General features: G+C 39.6%; 1 protein-coding gene across 1 annotated transcript in view; it reads right to left on the bottom strand.

The window, feature by feature from the left end:
- LOC132994193 (phospholipid phosphatase-related protein type 5-like) overlaps nt 1–17,116 on the bottom strand; it is an 83,612-nt gene that overhangs the window by 51,395 nt on the left and 15,101 nt on the right. Inside the window, exon 3 of the mRNA XM_061064391.1 lies at nt 10,638–10,826. Within this exon, the coding sequence (XP_060920374.1) occupies nt 10,638–10,826 (189 nt within the window). The remainder of the gene's footprint in view (nt 1–10,637; nt 10,827–17,116) is intronic.

Here is a 17,116-nt window from a genome sequence, read left to right as displayed (position 1 = left end):
CTCAATGTGAGCTTCTCCTCCACTGGCCTCGTCTGGCTGACTGTTACTGGTACATTTAAACCATCCAAAGCCTCTGTACAAGGAGAGACAAGCTTGAAAGGGTGGATAACTCTGTTCCCTTCAAAATACCGGACAGTATGACTTCAGTTTGTGATGCTGTCTCCAGCCAGTTGAGCAATTAGTGCTGTCTATTACTGCCTTGAAGATTTCATTGGACTGCTGCAGATCTAAAGCTTTTACAGTAAATACTTCTCACAGTTTACTGGTCAGTTGTTGCAAGTGTCCTTTTTTATGCTGTGATCTGCTTGGCAGACAGTATGACAGACAAGGCCACTAGGCTGCTGGATACGCTGGTGGCAGAAATCACTGGGGAATGTTATGGTGAGGTAGGCAGTGTAAGGTCCATCCTGGACATCTGTTGGTCAGATAAAAGAGTTACTTAGGTAACCCATTGATTCAAAAAGTTACAACAAAAAAATAATGACTTCGAATACGTCCAACCTAACTTGTACAACTGGTGCAACAATACTTCCATGACTATGTTGTAGCCTACTTCTTATCAGCAACTTTTAACGTGTCAATTTATCGTTTTTTTTCCCCTCCAAATATTCATTTATTTCTCAATTTCACAGAATCTCATCATGGCCCGTCATTGGACCTTGTGTACAGACTCCCAAATTGACAAGTAAGTAGAAAAGGGACAACAGGCATGTTATTCACTGTTTTATTATGGGATAACTTAGTGTGTTGTTGATATGGGTCCACATTATTTAAGGAGAAACTGATAGCACACAAAAGAGACACTGAGTCAACACATCTGTTTATCACTTTTACATCTAGATGTATCAGAGAAAATCCTCGGTCTCCTGAAGTGATATGCATATTTGTCGCCATGGTTAACAAATGGTTCTTGAATAGGCTATGCACCGCTGTAAAGCTACTAAAATACTATTTCTCAAAAAATCGAATGTCTCTCTTGGTATTCCTTACTTGTTTTGGCGATGCACTTGAGAAGCTAAAACGTATTGCCTGTGATTTCATCAATAATGGCAAGTAGTGGCTGAAGGGCTGCCTGAGCTCCAAAAAGCCTGAGCAGCACTGTGACAGCTACAGGCCATTTGTCCCACTTTCTCGTCGGCTATAACACAAGCTGACAGGGCCACAGTGACAATGTGCTGCTTGTTTAGTCCCTTAACTACCTCCCTGCCCTCTCTCGCTCCATCTCCATCATTGTAGAGCTATTCCCCACTGGCTAAGTCATGATGACAGGGCCAGGGTGACCGTGCTGCTTATTTACCAAACCACTCGTCTGGTCAGCGCAGAACTTTTTCACTCCTCTCCTTTCTCTCCATCCCTCTTCTTAAGACTCTGGCGTAATTAATTTCACACCAGTGTATGTCATGACATTAATTTATCTTCATCAGCAATGCAAGGCAGAGTGTAGCCAACAGGAAAAGACAATGACATTGAACCAATATTTGGGCAAGGCTTTGTTAGACAGTGTTCTTGCCTTCAGAAAGGGTTTCCAGAATGAAGCCTGATGTTTCAATATGTCTCCATTATCAAGTTAATTGGGCTTGCAGTAGCAACACGTTTGAACAGTAAAGTGAGACAGTGCCTGACATTTGAACAATGGAAGAGGCCTTTGGACACACTTATACAAAAAACTCCAGGGATAGAGGTGGAACAATGTAGTTCTTGAGGCATGAATGAAACTGCTGGCCTTTGCAGTCTACAGTGAAACATGGCAGTCATTTTGGAAAAAGCTATGAGCAAACATAGCAGCAAAAAATCTGCTGATGGATGAAGCCAGTAGAGTGCCTTAAGATGCAGTTCCTCAAAACATCAAACTAATAAAAACTAGTGAAGACCAAATTCATGTCAGAGGGAAAATGCACCAATTGACCCTTTATGTCATGCTGAAGTAAGGGTCTCATTAGTGTAGGCTACTCTTTGCAATGACTCTTCTTAGAGTCATCACTCAAACAGTTAAACCAGACAGAAGTCTCCAGACGTTGTTTCCCAAATTGTCTCACAGTAAACTATTTAGCGTAAAGCTAAAACTTAGGAAAGCAGATAATCTTTTGACATTGGGTACATGTATCAGCAGTCATCAAGCGGAGTACTCACCACAAGATCATTTGGACAATTAGTGGCCCGATTCCCCTCTTCCAACAATCATAAGCAAAATCATGATTTTAACCCTAACCCTAACCCTAGCCGATGACACACTGTCAATTGTCACATGAACAGAACCAAAGCCAATCAGGAAATGAGCTGACTGAAAAAGGAAGCTCAACAACAGTCAATTTTTCTCAAAAGTCAATTTTTACTCACCTCCAGCTTGTGCTGTAACATGTGTAGCCCATGTGTCACTTTCTTAGCAGCTGTATTCATAATTTAACTTATTTCCTTGTTCAGCTACAAGTACTCCAAGAACTATCACAATTTTTTCCTGACAGTCGTCCGCCATGTTTGTTTACTCTAAAGTCGTGTTTGACTGTGGAAAATGTTTAGTGTTTTCTTTTTGGTATTGAGGACCCTGACTGAAAAAAAATCAGTTAGCGTGTGGAAAGCAGCGATGACACCAAAACAGTACACCATACGCTAGAAACAAACTGTTAGATCTATGATCGTTTGTCATCAGGCTTAACTGTGAGCCGTCCAAAGTGTTCCTGCGACAAGTAGCTGGTGGGATACTTCCCTAACAGGCTTGTATTTTCATACCCTTAATCCAAAAAAAAAATGTATGCACTTGATGCTGGTTTTGGTGTCACCAGGCCAAACACTCACTCTATAAAAGTTCTCAGAGAAGTTCAGTGGGCTATTAAAAATGAGGAAGGTAATCCAAACTGCGTTGCTATAATTCCGGGGTTAGAGTGGCGTGTATTTCTCTTGGCTCTCGGCTAAGCCTTATTCCCCACATTCCCACTTTCCATCTCATTTCTTTTTAAACACAGTATGCATGCAGCCATATTTTACAAAGCCCAGAGCCAAGGTGTAGACTGAATGACAAATGCAGAGGTGAACAGAGATCGTGGCATTTGCATAATGTGATGTCATCCATTCATAATGTTTGTTGTTATAATTATAAAAGGGTCAGGGGACTTGACCACAAGCTACCCCTCGCAGCTTATTAGGGGCAAAGCCCTGAAGGTGATGCTGGGACCCTATTGGAATGTGAGTGAAAATTATTTTCTCCTTTCTTGGCTCAAATATATATATATATATATATACATATATAGGAGATAGGATAATAGGCATATCAGGCATCTCTAACATGCCCCAAAACTCATTAAACGTGGATTGCCCATCAAAAGTGCCAAAAATATAAGATAATATGGGCCTCATGCAGGAGTGTGGCTGCATAGCATACTCTTTAATTTTCAAAAAAGGGGTCTGCATGGAGGTTACTGCCAGGTATATTTGGTATGCATATTAACCATGTCAAGACCTACAAAAAAGCCTCCTGCACCTATACTGATTAACCCAACAGGGGGCCATCTATTTGTAGTATTGTTTCAGATAATGGCATCTCTTTATCCACTTAAAGGGTCCATCAGAGTCTCCCAGGCCATTGATCACAACTGTGGTTTTGTCATTTTAATTGATAGTGATGTAGTGCATAAAGCCCTTTAGGTTAACTTCTGTGGTTTACAAATGTGCTATTTATAGTGACTTAATTTAAGTGACTTAGTTTGACTTAATTGAGTAGTTCTCATATACCAAACCCTGCCGCAGACATGACACACACACACACGTCATCTTCTCAAGAATGACCTAAGATCATGGGAATTAAAAACTGTCTTTAAATTGAAGGATATTTTGGCGAATCACTGTACATTTTCCATCCATATATTATCTATCCCACTTGTCCCGTTCAGACTAGAGCCAATCCCAGCTGTCACTGGGCAAGAGGCGGGGTACACCATGGACTGGTCGCCTGTCAATCACATGTGAGCTGACATTCAGAGACAGACAATCAGTCATACTCACTGTCCCAGGCCATTCTGAGTCACCAATTAACCTAACAAGCATGTTTTTGGACTGTGGGAGGAAGCAGTGCACATGCAAACTCCACATAGAAAGGCTTAGTCCGATGGGGATTCGAACCAGCACAGTTCTTGCCTGGTGCCTTCCATTCTTGCCTTTGTGAGGGGACGGAGCTAACCTCTGAACCAATGTGCAGCCCCCTGTAAATTTAATTTCTATACATTTTAGTACAGTCCAGAGTTACTCATACAATTAATAAACTCAAAGCTGTTTTGAGAACATGGTCTCATATCTTTTTTGCCATCCTTCCCAAAGCCAACCTTGCTCTTAAATCCACAGGCAGCTGAGGAAATCAGCTAAATATTTCAGTCACTTGCCTTGTTATCAAGTAAATCATAGCAAAATCACGCTCCCCAGTGTTTTTTTTCTTTCAAGACAGGGAATTATCTGCTGTGCAAAAAAGATTGTTTATTAAGGGAGTACTCTTTAAACTCTCTATAAACTCTTTGAATCTATTATGGTAACTCATTACGAACAGCATTGTCCCAGACCAATTATATCTGTTTCTTTAATAGCACAGCAGAGCAACAATCTATTAGCTGACAGTGCCCTCAAAGTACCTCCAGGTTAGAACAAAACCACTCAGATTTTTTAGATTTCATTTGAGTTCATTTCCATGTCATATGACTCAGTCTTGAATTGACTCTGCTCTACAGTTTATCTCACTCTGCCTGTCTATTTTTTACTGCATCTTGTGATTTCCTTTATGTTGATCAATGACCTTAAACACTTAGTCATAATCCGTCAAATGTGTTCAGCTCTTTTCCTATCCTGTGTCTGTGGGTGAAAAAGTGAGTATCTCTTCTTCTGACAAAATACATTTTATACACCACACAGATATTCTGATCTGAGGTCAACAGAAACAAAATTACCAAAAAAAATACCAAGTTTAACAGTTGAAGTATTGATTTTAGACCACAAAAACAAATGAGAAGATATTATTAACAAAGAGGTCAAAGACATGAAGTCAAAAATACATTAAGAGGAAGTTATTTCTAACAAAACTGTCCATGTGTGGTTGTACAGCCTCAGAGATTTAAGACCATGTTGTATACAAGACCATTCATGATTATTAAGTAAAAAAAATGTACCGTAATATTGTTAATTATTTTTGGTATTCTGTGCATCCAAATGTGGTTGTTGTTCTCTTGTTTAATGTCCATTGTCTGAATATAGGGAAATTATAATGATAACTATAGAATAAAAGGAAAATGAAACAAACATCCCTGAAAATAGGAAAGGAAACAAGAAATTGAGCCAGAATAGCTGCACTGTCATTGGTTGTTTTTTAAACATGTTGCAGTTTTCAGATGGGTTTTTATCTCAGTTCTGTAGACTGTGATTTAGCATAACTCTCGGCTGTACAAACTACATGGACATCAGGGGCCAATTGTGAAACTGACTTGGTGGATGCTGTGGGTTATAATGCATCATGTTTGTGTTTGCTTTATTTTCTTACTCAGTTTGTTCTAGAAGCTAAAGTAGTAACAATAAACACTTGGGGGGGATTGAATTTTGCAATCTGCCATAATGAGCCACACTGGAGGTGAGAACCCCTGTGAGTTATATTATAGGTTGATCGTTTTAATTATTTCTTCTTGAATCCCCAGGAGAGCCGATAGTTTTATTTTGGCAGGCATGAAAAATGAGCAGAGCTTGTCTAAGAATATGTTCAAACGTATCAGATTTTGAAAAAAATGTGAATGAAACTTTATTGCATTGGATAACGTATTTCACAAATAACCAAGATTGATACTGCAAATGTGTTACTGTCAAGTATTTGCTCCTGCGTAGTTTTACTAAATGCCCTGCCTGCCAGCAGCATTCTGTAAGTAACTTCAAATGCTGCCACTGCGGCTATGAGTTTGAGAATTGATTTTAAGATCTTATTGCTCGTTTTAAAAGCCTTAAATGGCCAGGTAGCACACTACATCTGTGACCTGCTAGCCCCCTATAAGCCAGAGCGCTGCCTGAAATCCTCCTTTGAGGCCATAGTAGCGGTTCATAAACTCAACTGGTTGCAAAAGGTGAACAAGGCTTTGCAGTTTGGGACACACAGTTCATCACAACTCACTGCCTGGAGGGAAACTTAGTGTCTCTTTTGACTCTCTTTTTCAAAATTGACTTTTATTGGCTGGCTTAAACTTTGGCTTTGTTGTGTACTTCTGAACAATGTTTTTATTGTCATTAATTGCTGTTTTAGGGCAGATTTTTTATTCACTGTGGCATTATGTCAGAGGAATACAAAATCTTTAATAAATATAAATCAGCTTAATATTATGCATTTGTGTTTCATATCAGATCAAACATGCAAAAAGGCACATTTCATATTCATGTTTGTTTGTTTCCTTAAGTAGCCTGAGTGCAATCAGATGTATTTATAGTCAAGATGTTTTTTACTTTGATCTTTTTTTTTCCACAAGTAGTTCTAATGTAAATTTTGTCCTCATTTTGAGGATAAGTCAGGAGATTTTCTTCATTTTTTTCTTTTTCGACGGATCCCATATGCATGGGCTTGAGGCTGAAGTACTTTGACAATCTGGTGTTTATGACCCTTACTTTTTCTGTGCCCTGCAGTCTGGTATTTTTTATATAGTGCACAGATGAGAGACGAGGCCAAAAAGAGGGAGTTCAATCAAATAAGGCAGTTCATAGGTAACTGTAATATTGGTCATGGACTTTGCACTGAAAATAGAAATATCCAAACAACATCTATGTTCTGCCTTAGCTGACTGAAAGATAGCAAACTGAACACATAAAGCAAATAGGCACCAGCTATGAATCAATACTCATTTTATTTAACACTTCACAATCAGCATAAACATTTACCTTATGGTTAACTCAGGAACATTGGCAACACATGCAAAATGTGTCATAAATCATCAAAAAACTTAAGCAGGGTACATATGGTAATAAATCTGTTGCCTTTGATTTTTCCATGCAAGAGCAGTCCATTACAACACCCAGTGTTTACCTCCATTATATCTCATGCGAATGACACCAGGCTGCACTAAATTAACCACATTATTATTTTAATATGGGGGGGCAAAAACGATGGGGGCCAACAATCCTGTTTGTCATTGCCTCATTTTCAAGTAGCTAATCATAATAATTGTTTTTTAATGTTTTATTTTAAATTCCATTACATATACAATATGACATTACTGACAATGACACGATTCAAAAGAAACTAAACTGAATGAAAATAGCTTCCAAATGGTGAACACCTTTTGGAAGCACAACACAACACAACAACAAGTGCTTCATGAAAGTTTTTGTCGTCATTGTACTGATTAATTGTTCTTTCTTTTTTAATTCTCATGCTGAAAGAATCATCACTTTTTTTTTAAAGACCTGCTGAAGCTCCTCCAAGCCGCAGAAGGCAACTCACAAGCTTTTTTTAAACAGGTGGAGAAGTAAAGCTCATGGCAAATATACTGTTCTATTTGTGTATAATTGATCAAATGCAACTTTTTTTGAAGGTTCATTTTAGGCTTTTTTTGCCTTTATTTAGAGACTGGACAGTGGACAGAGTCAGAAATCAGGGAGAGAGAGAGAGAGAGTGGAATGACATGCAGGAAAGGAGCCACAGGTCAGATTCGAACCCAGGCCTGCCCGCCTCGAGGACCACAGTCTCCGCACTTGGAGCGTGCGCACCAAACACCTACCAGCGCCCCGAAATGCAACTTTATACATTCCAACTTTTAGTTGCTTAGCTCAAGCCTTAATGCGTTTAGAAATTTGAAAACAACTTATATAATAAAAAAGTCAAGTCATAAACCTCATTTGTTGTTCTCCTGGTCTATTCAAATTCAATGCTTGGTCTGAAACAATGGACATGGACAATCTGTGTACTACCTTTTGATGTAAGTCCAGAAGTTGTAATTCAGTGTGATGAAGATCGTCATCAATGAGAAAGACTGATGGCAGTAGAGGAGATGGAAGAAAACATATGCTAATAAATCTGCTTAAATATATTACGGCTGAGACTATGTGCTGTGCAATGTAACTTGATGCCAAGACTGTGTTTAGTTATTCACAGTGATTTAAACTGTGTGTGTGCGTATGTGTGGTTGCCGACAAGCAGGCAAACAGCTGAGACAGATGCAGAGGCGTACAGACGTTCTTACATCCAGAGCAGGATCACTGTGTGTAAACTTCAGACCAGCTACTGCAGCAGTAACCATTGTGCTTAACATTCAAGGTGCACTGCATCTCTGTTGGCTACATATTATAAGTTCATTCCACAATCAGCTCATAATTGGCAGAGCTAATGAAGGAGCGGTGAAACATAACCCAGGCATCGTTCATTCAGCGGCCAGGGAGATATTATGGTGAGATAAGGAGGTCTCTGTTGATTACGATGAATCTCATCCTGTTATTTGGTGATTATAATGAGAAACAAAGCTGAGGCATCAACCATGAGATGCAGATGATGTATTCACAGGGCACCACTGAAGATCAATATTCTCTGAGATGACTGCTTGGTTACCAAAAACTTAATTCATTCTGATTGTTTGATTGCTTCTCTATGAAGAAATGTATATGGATGTATAGGCCTCACAAATGGTAAATGGACTTGAGCTTGTATATCGCTTTCCTCGTCTTCTGACTACTCAAAGTGCTTTTACATCGCAGGTCACACCTACACATTCACACACTGATGGTAGAGGCTGCTATGTAGGGAGACGATCAGATGTACCTAATCCCATTCATACACATTCATGCAATGTTGACAAAGAAGCAGGAGCAATTCAGGGTTAAGTGTCTTGCCCAAGGACACATCTGACATGTTGCTGCAGGAGCTGGGGATCGAACCCTTGACCTCCCGGTTGGGAGACGACCGATTCTATGAACCACAGCCGCCCCCAAATGGTCAAATGGTCTTTTTAACCAAGCTCTAGATCAAAAAAGATCTCTGTGTCATTGTGAATGTGACCTACTGGAGCTCTTTTCAAAATAAATCTGACTATCATATCATTTCAGTCAGACGTTTGTAATGTTCAAAATGTTTTAGCGGCAGCAGAACATAGTTTGACTTTAGTGTTAGGGCTCCGACCTCATGGCTCCCAGCAGATTTATTTTGTATGCAGAAATTGAGGAGTGATGACATCATCTTTAACCCCAGTCGGAGCCGGAGGTGGATGCTGGGGTGGTGGTGGGTGGGGGGGGGGGGGGGGGGGGGCACTGGTACGAGACAGCAAAGCAATGACACAACATGAGGGAGGGAGTGGAAATCTTGAAGTTTAAACTAACCACCAAATTGGGAGGATGCGTGTGATTGGACGTTGTGTGAATGACGCATGTCAAGAATGAATCAGTGCAGCTCGAGTTGTCTGCCCTGAACTTGCTCACACGCAAAAAAAGCCCTCAAACTTCTTTATATAAGAAAAACTGTTTCCTAGATTGAACGGGTCTAAATGTATACCTTAACTATATTTGTATTGTGAAGCTCGTTTAGCTTGTTGTTTTGCCTATCTTGTAAGAAACATCAACCGGCTTTGAAGCGGCATGCAACTGCTTTCAGGCAAGTGAACAAGGAGGCAGGTTATAAGGAGACGGGTTACCATGCTGAAAATCATCACTGTGTCTTGAAAACTGGCAACTGTGTTGGCTGTATGTGCGTTCAACTGTATACTGACACATTCACCATGTAAACATGTCGGTAACATGTTAAAGCTGTGTTACAACTTGTATCACTGCCCCCATGTGGCAAAAAGAAATCCCCCCACACACGCACAAAGAAGAAAAAACCCACTTTAACAACGATTATTCAGGACCAATCTTCCAGTAGAGTGATGAATACTTATTTGTCGGGCTGTGCTTAAAATAAATAAAGGCAGTATTAAATAGCTGGTCAATTTCTCATTTGATCGTATCTACTAAGCTATGGCAGGTAATAAAGTCTCGCCATTCAAAATCAGATCAATTTTCTGATATGACATGATGGAGCAAAGATCAAACCCTGCCAGGTTTTGTGTTCACATTGGTGCATGTAGAAGACCTCCGATCAAATACTTCATAATAAATGACATACACTAAGTTACGGGCAGCCTGAATATTCAATCTTTAATTTTTTTAATCTTGCCACAAAGAAGATAAGAGCATTCATCATTATCGAGAAGACAGTACAGTTATCCTTTTTTTGCATTTTACCCAAAGTTTTTCGAGAAGTAAAAATATTGAGATGACAATAATTGTCCGCAAATGTACGCTTCTGGGCAACTAACAACATAAAAGTTGTCATTTGAAAATTATATAAAACAAAGAAAAGGAGCCCACAAGCTCACCTTGGAGGGGCATCATCTCCAAGAAGTCATTGTTTTAATTGACAAATAGTTCAATAATTAATCATCTGTTCAAAGTGTAGGTAATTTGTCAATTGACTAATTCAGTAAGTCAAATACTGAGTCAAATATGACAGAAACTGTAAAATGATCACAGTCAAGAGATGAAGTGAAACCAGAATAATTAAGCTTCTATTCAAAGAGAAATATAGAAAAGAAAATCTTGTTTGAAATGGATCATCAATGAAACCTGCAGGTGTGACTGGTGAAGTTTGAAAATGTGAAGTGTGTACTCACCAGCAGCGTGGGCAGCCCAGCCACTACAGCGTACAGCAGGATGGGTGGGACGGCGCTGCTCTCCTCTGGTCCCAGGTAGGGTTTGGTGTAGGCGGTGTCGTAGCAGAAAAAGCCCTGCACGTGCACGCTGAAGGTGTCGGTGTACTCGAAGTAGTAGGCCAGCATGACGGTCCCGGCCATGATCACCAGCTGGAAGTACAGCATGATGAAGACGGAGAGCGAGAGACATTTAATTAGAACAAAGCCTTTTCTCTCTCTCTCTCTCTCTATCGACTACCCAGCCTCCTCCTCCTCCCCGGCAGTACCGACTCCTGCTGACCGGCTCATGACAGCTCGGCTGCACGCAATGAGCTGCTCTCTGTGGAGGCTCCCTCCGCTCCCTGCTGCAGCGACTACAGACTGTGTGTGTGAGTGTGTGTGAGTGAGAGCAAAAGAGGGAGAGGGAGAGAGAGAGAGAGAGAGAGAGAGAGAGAGAGAGACGGTGGGTGTGTAGGGATGTGTGAGCGCATGTATGTGTGAGGGAGAGAGAGAGACAGATTAGAGGGACAAGTAAGCGAGGACTGACAGGTCCCGCTGGGTGAGTAAATGTGTATGTAAACTGGATATAAAACTGAAGCATGTAGTGTCACATTAAACCGATTCAAAAGAGAAGCTGAGAAAATTATAGAATGAAAAGAGAGATATGAGAAGGGGGAGGGACAGAGCTGCAGACGTCATATGTGTCTCGACCACTGGCAGGGGCTGAAGCTCTTTCCTCCACATTCAGCCCATATTTCATCAGAGAGGAATGAGAGAAGGCTGCGAGCAAGTAACATGTAGAAGGCAAGTGTTAGTTATTTCATCACACTGAGGGAAAGCCTGAGTGTTCATTCTTCAGTACGTTTGTTTCATAAGATATATGATTAGTCGATATGTGTGCTGAAACAGTTGATGTTGGCTGTGGCACTTGCTCATACTGAGTGTAAAAAGAGTCCTGTTTAATGACATGCTGATGTAAGTGATTGGGAATAAAATACACAGTTATCGCACCATGCAAAAACTTTGCACAACTTAGCTAATCAGAAGCTTCAACAGATAGATACAGGTTTTTTTTTCTCCAAAATGACATCTTCATAATGCAATTTACATGAAGGAAAACGAAACGTATTAGGAAGGGATCCCTCAATTCTGTAAAAGTATGGAGGAATGATTACTGCTAGCCACAAAAATGGTTTTAAGACATTCCTATAAAAGTACGTCCTGTCTTTTTAGTTGCTTTTTACATAACAGTGTCATACTGTAAAAGTAAAAGGTAAATGGACTTGGGCTTGTCTAGCATTTTTAGTCTTCTGACTACTCGCAACACTTTTGCACCACAGGTCGCACCTACCCATTCATACCCATTCACACACTGATGGAAAAGTTCTTCTATGTAAAGTGTAAATCAGTATTAATGAATCCCATTCCTACACATTCACATGCCTCGGTCAAAGCAGCAAGGACTTGGGGTTAAGTGTCTTACTGAGGGACACATCTGACATGTTGCTGCAGGAGCTGTATCCTGCTACAATAACCTACTTGACACAACATTTCTCCCAATAGTTCTCTATTTTCTGCACTACATCATACTTGAGAATTTAAGTTAATTCCCTTGAGCTGGGCATTCGGACAAAATGCCCAGCTCAAGCTTTTTTTGTTTGATTTATGGATAGGAGAGCACAGAGGAGGGTTGTGACCCTGTATAAACCAGCTCTCTCAGAACGCTTCGTTTTGGTGTGTGTGTCTCTTTAAATGCATTATTCAATAGCACAACTACAAAAAAGCAACTGCATATATGTTCATTTTCTAATACTGCTGTCTTTTTGTGTTTATCTGCTGGGTGCAATCCTTAATAATGCTTATATCTCTCTTTAATCTTTCTACTTCTTGATATTTCAGAATGGATGTATTATGCTAAACACCTACCACTAACTCTGAAGTTATTTCTCCTCTTTATTTCTTCCTTTATTTCTGCTGAATTGATTCAGCCATCCCGTTTCCCCACATGGACCATTAAAGCTTCATCCTATTCTATACCCCACACACTCTCTCTGTATATTCTCCAACACCAGACACACATTTATCTGCTTTACTGGCCCACTGAAATCCATAAGTGAAGGCTGTCAGAGGAGACATAGGGACAGATGAAGAGGATGAGGCACACAGAGATGGAGATAGAGATGGAGATGCAGAGGGTGTGAGGAGTCAGCTGGGTACACGCTGACAGCTTTGAGTAATGGTTGCCATTACTGTGTCACTCCATCATCAACCCCCATTTGGATAGTAACTAGGCCAAACTAATATGTTGCTGGCTTCATGCTCAAACATACGAGATGTTTGATGATGCATGTTTTGAATTTCAGATCCAGAGTTGCCAGAATGAGAACTGTATGAGTAACTAAACATTTTGGTGTTCAAGAGATACAGATGAAGAGATTGGAAAACTTGTGATATCTTGTTTTTATTGTTTTTTTTATTTTTTTTTAAAGATTGTGGGTTTTATCATTGTAAGAAATGAGGAAAGATTAAGACCACATTAAAAGCATACGGCCATAAGAAAAAAATAATTTATACAGTAGTAGACAAGTTGGGTGGATCAGAGAATGTGTTTGGATTGCCATGACTGTCAGAGACACAGTGTCTTCATACACTGGTGGTAGAGGCTGCTTTGTAAAGTCATCATCAGAAGTAACTAATCCCATTCGCCACTGACAAAGAAGAGGGAGCAACTTGGGGTTAAGTGTCTTGCCCAAGGACACATCGGACATATGGCTGCAGGAGCTGGGGATGGAAACAAAATCAACCTTTCTTTTTACTGTAAACTATTTAAATTAATTTTACTTGGGAATAATCTTTACATAAGTCCTCATTTGGATATTGATAGTCTCATATTGACATGAGAGGTTAATAGGAAAAACATACTGCTAACAGCTAACAGAACTCTTCTTATGCAGATTTAACATGTTTTTGTTTTTTTCACACACACAAACAAACAGGATTACTCATGCAGACAGAGAGCTCAAAATCCAGCCAATCAGAAAGCATTCGATGTAAGCAGTTGTGAATGTGTGAACACAGTTGAGTCCTCTGTAGACCTACAGGCCCATCTGTCACTGTCCTGCTCAGCCTATGAGGAAGCTCACAGTCACTGCTCTACTGCTGAGGCAAAACACACACACACACACACACACACACACACACACACACACACACACACACACACACACACACACACACACACAAGTGCAAGGGAAGCACACACAACATTGCACCATAGCAAAAAAGATAATATTTCACTTTGAGGTCCAAAATGATTATTGTCTGACAGCCTGATGTTTTTATGATCCTCCCCCGGTATCCACTTGTACTCCAGTATTAATCATGACAGACCTGTTTGTAAAGGTTGTGGTGACCTGCTCTTTGTGGGTATACATATTTAAATCAAGATTGCAGATCTACTGCTATTTGTATTTTGTACATATACATCCATATGAACATACATATGTCTTATTTATTAGGCCTGTAGCCAAAACAAAGAACATTATCCTTTGATTTCTTCCCACTGTGAGGTAAAATATGCGAATATTCCTTATGCTCACTGGGAATACAATTATTATCCCTATATGGGCGATCATTTAAGCAAAGCAAGTTTTGAAAATAACACCTGCCAAGTTCAGAAAAGAAAATATCTAACCGTGAAATAAACCGTAGTGTGAGCGAAGTAATAACCATTTTCATTTAAGGTAGGGTTAGAAAAAGAAACACTTGTTCTAATATTTGTCGTTTCATGAATCTGAAATGAATTTTCAATTGAGGATCCATGCAACTAGAAGTTTTATGGTGAAAAAACATTTCCCTAACCCCCCTTCATCCAGGCATTGCAAAATTACAACCATTTTATACACTTTCAGTAAAAGTGGGAGGCTAAAACCTCAGAGATATCTCGGGATATAAATGATGAAACATACAATAGTCTGCATGGAAAGATAGCACTGAGAGAACAAAAACCTGTCCTAGAAAGTAGAATGTGGACTTATGACAGTGTTTCAATTCAATTCAACGGCGATGTGCGAGTGAGTACAGCAGCAGTGGCAGCTGCAGGGAGAAAGAGAAGGAGGGTGCCTCTCTCATGAAGCTCGCTGCTGCAGCCTCACATGTGACCATGGCAACGGAAATTAATGTGAGGAAAACAATACAGGAGCTGATTTTACTGTCACTGTATCTGAGTGCACTGGATTACACATCTCTTCACCAACAGACAAACAGACAGATCAATATAACAAACAGCTACAATCTGTCATGTACAGCCAGGTAGGATTTGAAGTAGCCAGGAACTGCTGTGACTTTATGTTGGCATGAAAGGACTGCAGCTGCAGTTGTATCTTAGAGAATACAGCAAAAAAAAAAAAACACAATAAATATGACATCAGAGAACAGTATGACAGGCATTTTTTATTTGTCTTGTTCCTCTCATAAGGAGCAGGAGATTGTTTGTTCCCCCCTGTGAGGAGCAGTTAATGAGCTCTGTTGTCTGGTGGATACAGGTGCCCCACTGCACAGCAGTAACATTTAGGCATGAAAGACCCAGAGCCTTAAACACACACACACACTTGTAGAGAACATGAAAGCACTATCAATCAACTTTTAGACTCAGGCAATGGGGGGGAAGCGCACAATATGAAACCTTAATAATTAAAAATGAAACTTTTGCTTTCCCTTAATCGTGATAAGTAAATAGATCAAATGCAAGAATTACATTTTTTTAACTCAGGTCTGTTTCGGCTTGAACTACTGATACATGTCTGTCAAGAGCAAAGGCAATAGATTGACATTTTAAAGGAGCAATATGTAACTCTGACATGTTGCAGACCCTGAAGCTTCAGTGTTCAGCCACCTCTGCACTGATCTATTTTTATAAAGCATTTTGAATATTTTTCCTGTTCTTAACACGTTTCTACGTCGTGGAGCTTATTAGAAAAATGCCGATGCTGTTCAGGTCGGGAAGAATTAGTTATATCTGAACTCTGCTTGCTTCCATCGCTGCAGCATCTGTTGGTTTGCCGTTTACCTGGCAAGCCGAGAGGCAAACAATTACTGTGTGGGGGTACTGTGAATCTGCCTCATTCTCTGGTAAAAAAAACAAAAAACAAAAACATATTCTGCATTCTGAATCAAAATTTAGCAGGAGGACATACTGGCTGCTGCAGTGTTGTCCGAGAAGTCAGCACGTTAATATAGCATGTTACCTGAATGTCTGATGATATAGTAAGGTCATTTTATGATTTAACTCTGTAGATATCTTACATAAAGGACCTTTATTATAGCCAAATATTTTTTCAAGGGTTGTGATATTTTGAGATTTTTTATAAATAAGATGCTCAGCATATTTAGCTTTTTGGTTTGGAGGATTATTGAATTTAACTTTCATTTACTCATGGAAGATGTCAAAGGATCAGGGAGAGTGCATATGCATGAATTAGACAGAAGCCACTAAGAAAAACAAAGAGTACAAAACAGATTATATTTTATATTTTACTGTACATCTATCTATTTACTTTATCACACAATAATAGGATCTTAAACTAAAGACTGACCCATTTGCTCATTTCAAATATTTCATAAGCCAGTGTAAAGCTTGCGTATCCTAAGTTAAACTCTGTCACAGCACCTGTGCCCTCTGTACTGTAATTTCAATTGTGCATTCAGCATTACTTTATGCAGTCTAGTAAAGTCCTGTGTACTTAAAGCAACATGTACCTTTACACCTTTTTGATTTTTCCTGAGGAAGGGTCACCACACTTACAAAAAAAATGTTATTAAATTAACCTCCACACAGTTTATATAATTCTAAATGGTGATAGCAGATTATTCATTGTTCCCACATGTTAATTGCCTTTTTACAGGGTCACAAGACTTAACTGTACATTAGAGTCAATTACTACTGTTAAGTGTAATCTGCCATAGATAGTGTACGACATCTTCAAAAGATACATTACTCGGACTGACTGTAAATCTATAAATAGGCGTTTTGTGGTTGAGATATGAGAAATGCTTACATTGTATTTTATTGCACCATAATGCCAAAGGCAGCAGTGTGACCCAGATACAGTCAATACATCACAGAACTAGGCATGCAAGAATACCTTAGCTAACAAGCACACACATCACTTTGAAATACATATCAATCTTTCTCAGTGCACACATTAATTTTTTTTACATGAATTCAAGCAACAGAGAAACATGATCAGGATTAACTAAATTAGTGTATATTATCAGAGAATATGGCCTAATTTATATGGCTTTCTGAGTTAATTGCCCACAGAAGATTTGATTTCATCATAACATGTTAATAAAGAGCTCTTACTGAAGGCAGAGTGGCAGAAGAGAAAACTTCAAAGTAGCATGCTTCAAGCAGCCCAGGCTTATCTGGTATGTCACACTTCATAAGAAATTCATGCAGT

Source organism: Labrus mixtus, chromosome 19, assembly GCF_963584025.1.
Source record: "Labrus mixtus chromosome 19, fLabMix1.1, whole genome shotgun sequence".
Classification (NCBI taxonomy): Eukaryota; Metazoa; Chordata; class Actinopteri; order Labriformes; family Labridae; genus Labrus; species Labrus mixtus.
Note: the sequence above shows the minus strand (reverse complement) of the source record. Positions and strands in the feature narration are given on the sequence as shown.